Source organism: Brachyistius frenatus, unplaced genomic scaffold (genome assembly GCF_029030835.1).
Source record: "Brachyistius frenatus isolate BFR_SWC_R1_liver_20210118 unplaced genomic scaffold, ASM2903083v1 Contig_18, whole genome shotgun sequence".
In the NCBI taxonomy this organism is placed as follows: Eukaryota; Metazoa; Chordata; class Actinopteri; family Embiotocidae; genus Brachyistius; species Brachyistius frenatus.
The window spans coordinates 4897343-4912234 of NW_027210617.1; the positions used below are offsets into that span (position 1 = coordinate 4897343).

Consider the following 14892-nt stretch of genomic DNA (forward strand, 5'->3'; position numbering starts at 1 on the left):
GCAAACTAAAGATGTCGGAGTCCAACAACTATGAATTATTCAATCATCTGTGAGCGTGAGTGGAAGAGTATCTGTTTACAGGTAATGGGTGATAGCGGCCGCACCTGATACCTCACACAAACTATCCCTCTTTGTTACTGACAATAGGAAGAGATGCTCTATAGTAAACATTTAATGCAGCGGTCAAAACTCATTATGCAGCCTCTTTATGGTGCTTGAAGGATAAAGGCTATTTAGGAAGCGTTGTCATGTAAACACGGTAACCAAAAGACACTTGAGGTTCTTCTGCCAAACCTTAGGACATGTTCTATAAATCCTTGAGGAACATTTCATGATCACTAAAAGCGCTCTGTTTCTATTAATGTAGTCATTTGATTGCCTACGCATCTTGAGCCTCGAGTATTCACTTTTATATAAACATTTGTCTAAATTTCTTCTTTTTTATTTATTTTTTTATAAATAAGGCATCACTTTACCTTGTTGTCACCCAATAAAGGATACGAACTGCGACCGAACAGTGTTTCGTCCACTGAGAAGGTGCTCAGCCGGTCTTTGCTGAGAGTGTGTTTGATGTCTTGGATCAGCTGCACGTCTCTTCTGTCTCTGTCTCTGCTTTCATCCTCTGGTGCTTTGATTTGGAGATCTCCATGGTGGGACTCCTTTCGGCTCCCGTCATCGGACTTGGACGTCGTAAAATCGGTTATTTCTGTCGCTTCTCGACTGCACTCGTCTGTTTTTAGCCACGTTTCGTCAGCTTCTTTCAGTCCATCTGGACTCTTTGACTCGAGACGCTCGTCTGTCTTGGAAGAAGGTGGAAGATCTTTCATCTCAGTTGTTTGGTTCACATAGAAGTCTGGACCGTTATCGGTGGTTTTCTCATCACGTCGGTTCCCAGACACACTCTCGGGTTTGCTACTGGCCACTGAATGATGAAAACCTGCGATGCTCTCCACCTCAGTTTTTGAAAAAACATTGTCCTCATTGACTCCTTGTGTTGGTCCATCTTGAGCCTCGTCTTCTTCGAGACATGCGCTGCTTCCTCTGCGCTCTCCCGACCTCGTGTCCTGCCCGTCTTGATCGCTCTGGTCGGTCTCTGTTTTTGGAATAAAGCCTTTCACCTCAGTCTCTTCCACTTGCACTGTGTCTTTGGCAGGCTCATTCTCACATGATTCATCTTCAGCGTGATTGCTGCTGAGATCTGACTCTACAGCTTTCAGTTTGGTTTTGTCTTCTGACTCATTTTCATCCTGTTGACTGAGCGCATTTTCTTCATCTTCGGCCGTCCTCGCCCTCTTTAGTGGGCTCTCTGATCTCGGCAGCTCTGTCGATTGGGTCTCGTCTTTACTAGAGTCTGAAATCGCCCTCAAATCTTCTAAAGGTTCAATGAATGTCTCAAAAAACTTTGATGATTGGTGTGTGTTCACCCAGTTTGAGACCAGATCCGTGTTGTCTTCTCTTGCTAGGGCCTCCGGACTTTCTTTATCTCTTTGGACGCTCTGTTCGCTGCTCTCAGCGTCATTGTTTTGTGCTTGAGGTTTGAGCAGCACGCTCGCTCCTTCCTCCGAGGCCTTACTCGCCTCCTCCGTGTCTGCTCCATTTTCTCCGTCTGCAGCAGAAAGGTCAACACCAGCTGCATTTTCATCAGGGTGCAGGTGTTTGTCAGTCCTTGCAGCCGGCTCCTTTTCCCCTTCGTCTAACAGCTGAGCTGTGTCATCGATTGCTGAAGGTTTCTCCTGATCTGCTGAAGAAGCAGCTGTCTCCTCACTGACGCTATTCTGAATGTTATTGTTCTTTTCCATCAAATCTGACTCTGACTTTTCATTTACAAGGTCAGACTTGTTGTCATTTGCATCTTGACCTGTTTCCTCACCGTCCTTTCTGTCATCTAATTTAGGATCCTCCTTTATTTCTGTGCCGGATGTCTCGGGCTCTGAGCTGTTTTTCGTTGATTCCTCATGCTTCTCCACGCTGTCGTCCCCTTCCTTACCCTCACTTTCTACCTGATCAGCGTCAGGAGCCTGATCAACTTTGTCATCCTCGTGTTTCTCAGCACCGTCTCCAGACTCCACCGTTGATTCTTTTACGTCTGCGCTGTCATCCTCATTAGGCTCCTCTTTTTTTCTTTCCTCTTCAACTTGCTCTGCTGTTCTCGAGTCGTTTTTGTCGTGAGCCTCCCCCTCATCTTCGCGAGGTTTGCGCTCAGCTCCTGTTGAAGTCTCCCCATTTTCACCATTGACGTCTGCCTTTTCGCTGGTGCTACTTCCTCTTTCACTTTCTTCCTGAACACTTCCAGCCTCGGTCGTGGTGTTTAGTGTCTCTTCGGGTGTTTTAGTCCCATCTGCTGCCTCACTCTCATCGCCATCCTTTGTCTCAACAGTATCTTCATCAGATATTTTTACATCCTCTTTACCCAGGTCTGCATCTGCACTTTTCTCAAGTTTTTCTGTATTGTCAGATGTTTCTCCTCCTTCTCCTGCAGTCTTATCGCCTGCATCTTTTTTCTCCTCACATTCTTCCTCATTCTTATACTCCATAGCTTCACTTTGCTCAGCTTTGCTCTCATTGTCATCTTTCTCTGACTTTTCTGCTTCATCATCTTTTTCCTCAGCAGCTGTGTCCGCCTCATTTCTTCCTTCGCCCTCATTATGTTTATCAGCTCCCTGTGCTTCAGATTCTTCCTTGTCGTTTTTACTCCCGACACATTCACTGTCCTCATCTCTCTCTGTCTTTGCTGGATCTTCCACCTTCTCGCCATTTGCACTTTTGTCCTCCTCGCTGACAGTTTTCTGAGCTTCTTTGTCATTTTCCTGTCCTTCAGTGTTTGTGTAATTTTCAGTGACCTCTGCAAAGTTCTCCATCGCCTTACTTTCATCACTGCCCTCTTCTGTTTCATCTTTTTCTCCCTCCTCACTATTTTCATCTTCTGCTCTTTCATCTGGACTTTTGTGACTTTGTTTTTCCTCCTCCTTAGCGTCCTCCTCAGATTTCTGCTCCTCTACCTTTTCATCCGTTTCCTCAGATTTTTCCACCTCACACTTTTCTTGTTGACTATCACCTTTCCTAGCCTCTGTTCCTGACGTTTGTTCTGCATCTTCTTTAATGTCGTCTTTGCTGCTCTCATCCTTTGTATTTTCCTCACTTGTATCTGCTGTTTTTTTCACTGTGGTATCGCCGCTCCCCTCTGTCAAGCTGCTTGAATTCTCTGCGGTGACTTCTGTTTCTGATGCTGCCGCTCCGTCCTCACTGTCTGCGTGCTGCCTCTTCTCTGTGTCGGTTACAGGTGCCTCTTCACAGCTGAGGGCCTCGCGCTCCTCTGAGGACTCCGCTTTTATCTCCATTGTCTCGCTTGCTGTCATCGCCTCCGCCTCTGCATTATCTGGCACTGCTGTCTCATCAGTCTTTTTATTCGGCTCTGATACTGATGACTCATCCCCTTCACTGCTTTTTGCCCCTTGCCCTGTCTCGTCGAGCTGAATGTCTGCCTCCGCTGCAGTTTTCTCCTCCTTTTCTTCATTTTTCTCTGCAGCCTCAGCACCAGCACATTTTGCTTCTTCAAGAGTATCTGCAGTCTTGTCATCTTGTGCCACATTTTCTTCATTTACAGCAGGCTGTGTTCCACCTGGATCCTCTAATTTATTCTTCTCTGCTGTGTCCTCTGCTGCCTTTTCATCCTCCTCAACCTCGCTGACCTTCTCCTCTTTGATTTCATCACCATTTTCATGAGGCTGTTGCTCATCGTCCCTCCGCTCTTTTGTTTCAGACGTCTCTTCCTGCTCTGGTGCCACTTCACCTTCGCCGGTGACACTTTCCTCACATTGTGTCTCCTCTTCAAGTGTCTGCTGTTGTTCTGTGACTGTAACAAGCGTCTCTGCAACTGCATCTGCAAATACGAATTAGACTTTGTTCACAAAAGTGTTGTCTTGTGTAGTTCACAAATTTGTACTAAAAATCTAAAACTAATACCTTCGTTGTCCTGTTTAGGGTCTTTATCTGTGGCCTCCTCCTCCTCCTCAGTACTGGTGTCACTCAGCTCAGGCTCAGAGCTGCACTGGGACTCCTTCAGTATGGCTTCTGCCAGCTTCTCCTGCACAGATTTGGCTTAGGAAAGAAAAAGAGACATGGCACGTACGATTATATAAGTTTGTGTTTTTGAAAGCGTGGATGAATGTAGGCCACTCACAGTGATACATTGTGTCTAAAAGTTAAGTAAGACCGTGTTTGAACAGAGAGAGCTGAGCCAATGAAGAAACACACAGCCATAAAACAAGAATCCTTTAATCTTTTAGCAGCAAAAACATAAAAGGAGACGCACAGCATGCAGAATGAACATGCACAGAAAGAAAAGTACACAACAAAAACAGGAACACATAGGGAACTTATTCAACTTTATGTTTTAAACCTACTTTATATAGTTTTAGGAGGTGAATTTGAAACACGATGATAAAAAAAAAAAATACAAAGGAAGATACAAAATCTGTTTCAACTTAACCTAAAGTGTTTGTGCTAACTGCTCCCTGGAGAATGGTGTGAAATATGGAATACTTAGCTGTGCAAAATCCACCTACAATCCTGATTTTATTAATGATAGATTTCCAAACGAGTGTGACTTAAATATTTACAAACAACAAGAAAAATCTACTTTTACAACGTACTTGTCATGCAACAGTAGATTTGTTTGGGTACACACAACACTTGATTATGTAGCAACATATTTTCAGCTTTTCGAAAAAGAATCTACGGTATGCAAATATATGTATTTTTCCTTCATGACTGCTTCCACTTTCTTTCTGATTGCAGTTTCACCCCCTGTGAGGGCTCTTCTCATTATTTGCAGAATTATTTTTTTTTTTACAATAGAGCAGCTTAAACACAAGTGCATTGTGAAAGAAAAGCCACGGAGGAAAAAAAAGAAAAGTTAAAAAGCTTCTTTTTTTTTAAAGCCTAAAAACATTGTCAGGAGTGATGCAATCAAAAAATAGAATTTCTCATGAATAATCAAACATCTCAGAACTAAATTTAAATGATAGTTGACAACAAAGGCAGATCAGGCAGAAAATCACCACACCCACATAAGAAGCATAAAAAAAAAAAATACAAAGACACAATTAATTTTTCCACTATTAAAATGTAAGAACATGATCTTATTATTATTATTTTAAACATCACAAGCTGACACTAATGTCGCTCCGTGTTATGGGGTCAGATCTGTTTCATAATTAATGAATTCCCAAATATATTTCTGATGCACACACTTTTTATTTTATTTATTGTTTGAAATGTAATTGAAATCCACAAATACATGTATTTGCATAAATTAAAAGTTGTGTCATGTCCTGTCAGAAGATTCTCAAAACAACAGTTTGTACATAAATGTAACAACATCCAAAAAAATGTTTTTAATGAAAATTACAAATACTTTTAAATACATGTATTGGTGGATTTCAATGACATATATTTGAAACAAGAAAGAATTTTGTGTGCATCACAAATATATTTGTAGATATGTCTGTGTCTTCATGAATTATGAAACAGATCTGACCCCGTGACAATAGTGGAAAAACCTCCATACAAGATGGATTTCTTTATTTTTTAAAATTCACTCAAATCTCCAGAGCTGCATCTGTCGGCTCATACTCACCTCTCTCCTGCTCCTCTTCCTGTTTGCTCTCCTTTGCCGCTTTCCCTGCGTCTTTGTCCCCTGAGATGTCATCACTCTGTCTATTCTCGTTCCCTGAGGGCACGCTGGTGTCAGAGATCTCTATCTCCGTGCTGTCCTCAGCACTATCCAGTAGGTCTGAGTCTTTGGCCACGGCAGACTCGCCCTCAGTCTCGGCAGCGGCGACTGTGGCGACTGTGGTAGCAGCGGTGGCGGCGGCTTCTTCTGGGTTTGGGTTTTCATCTGGCGGATAGTCAGTCTCTTCTTGATCGGCCTCTTTAGGTTGCTCTGCTTTCTCTTCCTCTTTGGACTCTTTTGTGGCTACAGCGTCAGTCTCTTCCTGATCGGCCTCTTTAGGTTGCTCTGCTTTCTCTTCCTCTTTGGAGTCTTTTGTGGCTACAGCATCAGTCTCTTCCTGATCGCTGTCTGAGGAGCTGGAGCCTGAACGAGACTTCATGTCTTCTGTACAAGAAAGACGGCGCATTTTAAAATCACACTACAAAACCTCTAATTTATACATGAATACTAAGAAGTGGTAATTAAGAAGGAAAATACACCATTAAATCTTTCTAAAGAGGGTTTGGTGAGTTTACAGAAAACACACTGTAATTTAGTTGCTTTTGTTCCTCAAATTGCTATAAAGATTTTAAATATTTACACATTTTAATGAGATTTATGTGTTCAAACAAGGCGATTCACCCACCATCCTTCTCCTCATCTTCAGTCTCAGATGCATCTTCCTCTTTAACCTGCTTTTCAATTTCACTGGATGGAGATGGGGATTTCTTCTGTTTTGCTTCTGTATCTTCCGCAGGGCCTTCGTCATCTGCTTCAAAGTCTTCTTCGTAATCTGAAGGGGAGAAACACACAAATAATTTATTGGTAAACATGATACAGAAAAGATCTGTTAATCTTTAATTATGAAGCAGTTTTGTTTTCATTTGTACTGGTTTTTGAGTCGCTCTACCATCTCTGACTTTGTCCCCCTCGGGTGCTGCTTCTTCTTCGACCTGAGTCTCCATGTCTTGCGGCTGGCTGGTTTCACACTCTGAGTGGAAGACGGCGTCCTCCCTCGTCCTCTGTGTCTCCATCTCAGGTGAATCCTTTGGGCTGCTGACAGATTCTTCTCTTATTCCATACTCTTTGAGCCTCTTCGGTGGAGGAGTGGGCTTTTTGTCCAGTCCCATTGCTATGATGCACCTGAGAAATGATCACAAGAACTCTTGTTTAAAAAAGTAATTTGACAATGTTGTCTTGCTTAAATGAGAAAATCAATCCGCTCTCATTTCTGTCTATTAACCTGCAAAAACAGATTTTTTTTTTTGACAGCAGAGACAGAGCTGCCACTGACATATGATCAGAGATGGAGCAATATTTGAAGTCATGTTCATGGCCAGCTTATCAATAGAATAGTGACTATCGTTTCGCTGTTTAGATCTCCACCAACTACTGGGTGAAATATCTGGCAGCTAAATGCTCCACTGTGTTCACCAAGTCATTTGGTTTTTAATGCTTCTTCACTATTGACAGCTGTTTGCTGTGTCCAACACTATGAGCGGGCCTTTGAAGCTGTATATCTTACTTGTAACAGGGAGAGGCCGCTTCTACACTGGAAAAGCCAAAGTGTCCATGTCTGCCTCCGAGTCGGGAGCCTTTCCTGTGTTTGAACTCACAGCAGGAGCTCAGCCGCTCCACCTGCAGCCCGTTCAGGAAGAAGGTCAAGCTGAAGGGAAAACCTCTGTGTCGCCTGGAAATGAACTGGAAAGTCTCTGAGGGAGAGATGAAGAAACTCTTTTCGTCTCGGTGAACACGTCCACTCGTATCTGACATGCACAACATACCCAGTTCCACACACTGACCTCCCTCACGGAGCTTCCCCTTGTACACACACAGGTTTTCTCCTCCGCAGTGCTGCTGAAACACTTTGACCTCGTCCCTCATGTCGGTCAGGTCGTGGGACAGATGCACTGCTTTGCCAAAGTACACCACGTTCACACACACTCTGCTCTGGTGGACAGAGCTGCGCAGCAGTGGGGGGTCCTGGACAGGAAAAAGACACGTTGGGGTTAGTTGACTTACTCAATTATTTTAACTTCCTGTAACTAAACTAAACCTTCTCTTGATATTTGGTTATGACGTCAATGGACCCTCCCGGAAATTTGAATTGCTGTTCCTCATGAATCCAAAGGAGCTGCATCTTCATGGTTGTTTTTTTTTAAAGTTTTGTTGACAGGGAAAACACAAAGGGAGTTAAAGACCTCACTGACATCAGCTCCGCTGGAGGCGGTGGTGGGGCGCAGCCTGCGGCCTCTGACGGTGCTGCTGGCAGTGACCTTTGCCCCTCTCTCTTTCCTCCTCGTGGCTGGAGGCACCGGGGTGACAAAGTTGTTGATGACTGGGAGGCAGTAGGGCGAGATACCATTGGAGGCTTCTGTTGTGGTCAAACGTCTGCGGGATTCCTTGTCCATCTGGGAGAGAAATGAATAAAGTCTCTGCACGTGCTCATGTGAACAGCTACTCTCAGCACAGACAGTCTGTTGACTCTCAGAGCTGATGTGGTTATTTAAAACTATTGATGTGTAATATGAAAATCCTGTATAACAATACTTAACACTTTGAAAAGATGAAACTGTTGGTCTCCCTTTAAAATGAAGTAATAACGATTTTTTTTTTCTCCGTATAGAAAAACCTAACGCACCCTCTGTAAACATGGTTGTGTGTGTGTGTCTCTTGCCGAACACTCACAGGGCAGTTGAACAGCTGGTCGTTCTCGTGCGATGATTCGAGCGTTCGGTAAGGGGAGCTGCGTCTGACTGAGGCCGTGGCGTTGTTACCGTTGATCGGCTTCAGGCGAACCGGCCGCTGCATCTTCCCCGGAGCCGTGTTGGGTCGAGACGAGCTCGGCTGCAGAGCACACAACAACAACAACAACAACAACAACAACAACAACCATTCATCCTGCTGCACGATACAGGTATCACTATGGAAACTTCACGTCACAGTGAAATATGAATGGAGCCTATTCACTGTTATTATTTTTATTTGCTCTGTTTTGTTACCATTTGCTACAAAGAATGCAAACTACGGTATGTGTGTTTAAAGGACACATAACGGAAATGTTAATATGCTACACTTTTATAATTCTTGTTTTTAAATTTTACTCTCGAGAAAAAAAACGACAAGAAAAAAAGGCAAAAACTGCAAGCTCAACGCTAAACTCATGATAAATGGTGATGACATTAGATGAGTGTAAATTGCACATTCGTCATCATCCTATCTTCCCATTTTTTCAGCATATCTCCATTGATGTGTCATCAACAAGGCTTAACCTACTGAAGAGTGAGAGGTTTGTAGACTTAAGAGTAGAGAGGGAAGAGAGAGCACGGATAAAAGACAGGATTACTGGCTCTATTTATTCTGGCATCAAGGCCTGTGACTTTTATGTTTCAAAGATAACACGCAACTAATCCCTCCGCTTCACTCAGAACACCCTCGTCGACACACACAGAGCAAACAGCCGCCGAGGCAACTCTTCAAACTAAAGAGTCAGCATCAGTGTCAGCGTGGCAACTATCAACAAGCACAGATAATAAAATGAGATTACAGACATTCATCACCTGAAATAATGTCTCAGACATCAGTCAACTGAGCAGCGTGTGTGGCTACAGATCTCCTGGTCGCACGTCAAACATCGAAGTTTGATGTAAATTTTGACAAAAAAGATGATGCTTTTTTTTTTTTATTTTTTTTTTTACAAAAGCTGTAGAATTTGTTACTTTTGTAAAAACTATCTGCCCCTCCTGTTTTCAGTCTCCATGCTCGGCTCCGTTAGCCGGCTGTAGCTTCATCTTTAAATGAGTGGTATCAATCTACTCATTAGATTCTTATCTAATGCTTATAAGCATATACGTGTTTTTTGCAAAACATTTCGGTGTTACCTTTAAGGAAATATAAGTATATTTTAAATAGAAACCCTGACATCTCACATATCAGCGATCTGATTTTGACCAAAGTTGGACAGATCAGATCCAGGTCAAAATAACAAAATCAATAATTTCACAGATGAGGGCACTGAAAACTTAAAATTGAACCTCATATTTTGACTTTGTAAATGACCAATCTATACAGCTTACACTGAGCGGGGCATGGACTCTTTAACTAGAGGTCAATGTTTTTAACTCTCAGACACCATGAGTTTAATCTTTAAAAACATTCCTTTAGTTTGTGTGACCGAGACAACATGATTAAAGGTCAAATTTCAAACAAAAAACAAATCTGGATGAAACTTAAACTTGTAGTATAATGCGATATTACAGCAACATCAAGTGAAGCTGCTGGTGTACCGGGATGTTTTCACTCACAGACTCAGAGGATTCAGAGTGCTCCCCTTCTGGTCCAGAGTGCTGTTTCCGGATGCCCCTGGCATCCGTGGGTGGGCGTGGAGACAGGATGCGGATGAGGTCTTCCTCATACCGTTTACTGCGCTCCACCTTCCGAACAGGACCATTTATTATGACACTGTATGTTGCTATGCATGAAGAGTTCAGACCCGAAGTGAGACATGTTGGTACGAAACGATTATAAAATGCAGAATTTACCTTTATAAAAACATGGATGACTCATACAGATTTCAACCTCTGTGAGAGACACTGGAGATTATTTAGATCTCTTATCATTAAATGCTTTTTGTTTCATATAAATCAAGAGTCTTTAGTTTTTAAAAACAGGGCAGCAAAGCAGTGTTTTTATGTAAATGATGTACCTTAATCTTATGCACTCTTTCCCTCCTTGCAAACTCCTCCAGTTTCCTTTTGATCTCTATTTGGTGGATACGCTGCGTGATAGGGTGATGGGAAAATTAGCATCAGTTATTATGCAGGGTTTTTTTATAAACTATTTTGGTCTCGTTTTACTCTGTGTTTCTCCCACCTCCATCTCCAGCACCTTGTGGAAAATGGCCTGGGCCAGGCATTCTCGAATGTGCCTATGGTGGGCTCTCTGGATCAGCTTGTGTCGGTACTCCTTGTCTGGAACGATCCGACCACTCCGGGTGATCTAATGAAAACAATAGTCAATAATCAAGATGGGTGATGAGAAACAGATAACAATATAACAGGACTGAGGTCAGCCACAGTTGATCATTTGTGCAGGAATTCAAACATCTGCCAGATAAATGCCACTTTCTTGTAGCTTTTATGTAACATAAACACGCCGCCATGGTCGAAGGAACAACAATCCTGATAACGTCGGCAGCTGCCTTATTGAGCTGAACAACAGTCTGGTCACTGTGAGTAACTACAGGCTGAAAACTGGGTGATACTTTCAGTGATAATTTGAAAAAGACTTGAAAAGGCACCTTCTTTCGTAGTTAAAAAAATTACAAGGTTGAAGTCATTGTATCATCATCATCATCGAGATCATAACCAGGATTTTAGGAAACAGTGATATCGTGACAAGAAATTTTTACCCCGAATTTGTTTTGGATTTTCTATTTGTTCTACTTTTATACATTTTGTCTCCCTAAAAACTCTCTGAAATCCACACTGCCAGGATATTTTTATTTATATATATATATCACTTAACTGAATTCATAAAAATTAAATAAATCTGTACATTTTAAATCATTTAGCCTTAAAATCAAAATTTGCCCTCAAAACCCACCATGTGTAATTTTTCTGTGAAACTGTAGATGTAAACTCTTGCTCTAAGTTGTTGAATTCACAATAAAACTATGATATGACCTCTATGTGCACAATAGCAGCTATGGCTCCGATCATCACCATCACCATCATCATCATCATCATTCTCCTGCTGACGTACCAGCCCTGCTCTCTGCAGGTGTCTCCTGATCCTAGTGTTGCTGAAGTAGCCGGCGAGATGTTTGTCTGTGAGGCTGTTGTAGGCTGAAATAAGTCTGCGGAAACAAAACCAGTAAAATCTGGAATTAGTCTCAGTCATCACCAAACACAGCCTCGCTTCAGACTTTAAAGTTAGTCTTGATTACGGCGAACAGACAAGCAGAATCTTAATCAAGCGGTTTACTGAGGCAGAGCGCCGTGTTTGTTTGTTTGGTGGTTCTCTTCTTGTCCTCATTAACGAGACATCAGCTCGTCCACGGACAGCCAGTCTGAACGCTGCTTTTTTTTTTTCCCCCTCGACAGATTTGATTTCTTCCGGTGTTTGTGTACGACACAACAGGATCTTACAACTACAGAGTCTGTTACAGGTGTCTGATTACGCACAGGAATTAGAGGGGATGGCACACTTAACCCCGGCTGCCTCCTCTTTGTGTTTGCCTCTGTTGCTCTTCAGCTTTGGCTGCAGATGTCTGGCTGGACGGCAACGTTTGCATTTAAACTGTCAGTACTCAAACTGTAAACCTGCTCATTTTTCTCTCTCTCTGACCCAGTGAGGCTTTGACCAAGCACATGACAAAGTAATGCATCACCATAACGTTTCAAAGTGACAACGGAAAAAAAAAGAAACATTTGAGCTAAAACTGTTTCTGCATCCCCTTCAGAAGTTCGTGTTTACAGTTAAAGACTTTGTTTATTAAAACTGCCTCATGTACGGTTTTCTGCAAGGGTTTAGTGGTTCTACAAGTACACTGCACGAACAGCAACACTGACATGGGTTTGACAACGATAAGTAACTCCTTATACATCTGAAGTGACTACTTCTAAAATATATTAAAAATTAAATTCATGCAGGTATTCTAAGGTCATTGAAACCATGAAGTAGAAAAGGATGCAGCCCCGACAAAAGTTGTATTCTAGTAAAAGTAGCAATAGCTTACTTTAACATGAAAATACTGTTACTAGTAAACACCCTGCTTTCAGTGTTACTTAAGTACAGAAATATTAGCACCTATATGTAGCTACTTATAACATCATAAATACAAGTAGTATAATGCAGCAGAAGGACCCCTTTCAGTGATATGCTATTATATTAGTCTATCAAGATTACTAATATGTTAACATGCAAGCCATACTTTAATGTTACAGTTTGAGGTGGAGCTCATTTTAACAACTCGTATATTTACACTGTTCTACGAGAGTTTAATTCACAGTTTGACGGAGTATTTTATAGCAACGCAGCATATTTGACAAACATTTTGAATGTAAAGTCTTCATTTGTAAAGTGTAGTACAGTATTTCCCTTATAAGTGTAGCATAAAAGAGGTATAAAGTAGCTTAAAATACAACAGGGTGAGGTAGGTACTTTGAATGTGTACTGATATCTTGTGTTATCTTTGTTTTTGTTGTAAAGCAGTGTTTAAAAAAAACAACAACATCCTGTCGATAACGTTTAAAAAAAATCCTGTATTAGTTGTAGACATTGTGCACTCAAACAATACAACTACTTTACACTAAGCACTTTTAATTTTAGGGTTTTGTTTTCATTAGACTTCAGGGGGCTTAGTTTTTGGTCGACTAACCTAACAGCAGCATTATTTAGAGTTAACTGGGTCCTCTTGTCATCAAACCTGACTGGTGATTATATTGCTGGACATTAGTAAGCAGCCTACTAAGTTAATATAATGGTTTTTCACGTAATTGGAAAAAAACAAACAAAAAAAACAACGAGAAGGTCAACATTAAGTAAGGCCTACGGAAAAAACAACAACAACAATACAGACTCGGGCTGCACTACAGTTGAACCGAAACCCTGCAGCTCTCTGCATTCTTGAATATAAAAAGATTAAATCGCTCCTACCCCGGGTTGAGGTGACTCATGGTGTTCAGCCCGTTCACAGCCCGATATTTGAGGTGGGTTCTGCTCAGTCCTCGCTGGAAGACGTCCAGGCAGATCTGCAGTCAAATTAGACGGGGGAGTTTGTTATAAACTATGTGTAGCAGTGAATTTGGAGCAGAGCCGGACTGGAGCTGCACTTCTCCCACAGCGGAACTGATGACACTCGCCGGTTGCCATGGGAGATCACGTGACGAGGAGGCTGGTTTCCACTTACAGAGAAGTCCCACTGACATCTTAAACCAGGACGCACGCACACACACTCCAAACAACTTATTTCTCTGTTTGTTCATTTTATTTTGCATCTAACCTGAGGTCAGGGGACAAGTATTCAGAAATGTTACTCCATTACACAATAATAATAATAAAAATACTACACTGCAGCTAAACTTCCTGTATTCAAAACATTGCTTGCTACTCTGAACATCATCAACAAAATGTATTAAAATGACAATATTGAAATATTGGATTATAAGTGATCTTGTGGACATCTAACACATTTATATGTTAATTGAGTTTATCAAATTTACCTTTTTTTTTTTTTTTACTCTGCATTTGATCATTTACTTGTTTTGATTATCTTTTAGTGTTGGTCAGTCATTACTTTATTTGATCATTTTTCTGTTCTTTTGTCTGGTGTTGTTCAAGGGCTTTAATGTTTTCTATAGGCTTATTCTTAAGTTTGGGGTTGCTAAAAATGTAGATTTTAGTCATTAAAAAATCCATCAAAAGTATTTTGACTCTGTGAGGGAGACAGAAATTTTAGGATATATAATAACATATCTCTCAGTCTCTCATACTCTCTAATAACTATGCTTTGCCTTAGATTACCACTGTAACTACTGATGTGGCTATAAAACGGCAGATAAACTGTTTTGAGTGCCAAAACTGCTGCGAAATGACTGGATTCCCTTAGAATTTGATCTGTACCTTTCAATTTGGAAAGTTGAGATAAGCTGCATGACTAAATGATTTTTATCCCCATTCAAGTTAGCAGAGGGGTAAACCAAAAGTAAGCAGCTGGCAGTCTCTGATGCGTGTTGAGCATGCCCACAATGCAGTCATCTGGCCAGGGGGGCGGGGGGAGGGTGTCTCACCAGACATCAGATTTAAAAACTATGTATACTCTAGAATACAGAGCAGCATTGTGTGAACTCACTCAGGCATCGAATGTAACAGACGTTCATTTGTATGTAAAGATTCAAGTTTTAATTTGAGCTTTTCCACAAAAAACTCATTAAAATAAATAAATCATAAAATTGTGCAATTATGGTCTCAAGTTTCCATATCACACTTGTGTGAGGTGCATATAAACCACGACGGACTCCCGAGCTATGATGTCACCAATGATGTCACCAATGATCTTATATGAACATGAGAAATGGCTTCTCAAGTGTAAAACTCTGTACATGCAAATAAAGCAATAATGGAGAGGAATAGTATACAGTATACAGTATATCCTCACTCTACATTGTGTTATACTA

The 14892-nt window shown here is 41.5% G+C and overlaps 1 protein-coding gene across 2 annotated transcripts; it reads right to left on the reverse strand.

Annotated features, from left to right (window-relative positions):
* Positions 1–256: 256 nt before the first annotated feature.
* erich3 (glutamate-rich 3) lies at positions 257–13541 on the reverse strand. 2 transcript variants are annotated; one of them, XM_069695027.1, is made up of 14 exons: positions 13373–13541; positions 11477–11570; positions 10586–10711; positions 10419–10490; positions 10018–10146; positions 8402–8560; positions 7924–8124; positions 7516–7696; positions 7239–7425; positions 6624–6856; positions 6360–6506; positions 5639–6118; positions 3964–4098; positions 257–3880 (listed from the first exon to the last, which is right to left on the reverse strand). In XM_069695027.1, the coding sequence occupies exons 1-14, from the start codon at positions 13390–13392 to the stop codon at positions 468–470; spliced, it is 5577 nt and encodes a 1858-aa protein (XP_069551128.1). In that variant the 5' UTR covers positions 13393–13541; the 3' UTR covers positions 257–467. The 2 variants fall into 2 exon arrangements, with proteins under 2 accessions (XP_069551128.1, XP_069551127.1); XM_069695026.1 differs by having other exon boundaries at positions 7915–8124.
* Positions 13542–14892: the final 1351 nt, after the last annotated feature.

Bases quoted from the DNA above. Each gene is read 5' to 3' on its own strand.
- erich3 (XM_069695026.1), bottom strand. From the start codon at position 13,392: ATGAGTCACCTCAACCCGGG. The intron at 8,561-10,017 runs GTGAGTGAAAAC...TGTGCTCTGCAG, and splicing joins ACTCTGAATCCTCTGAGTCT to CCGAGCTCGTCTCGACCCAA. The intron at 6,507-6,623 runs GTAGAGCGACTC...TCTCCCCTTCAG, and splicing joins GGGGGACAAAGTCAGAGATG to ATTACGAAGAAGACTTTGAA.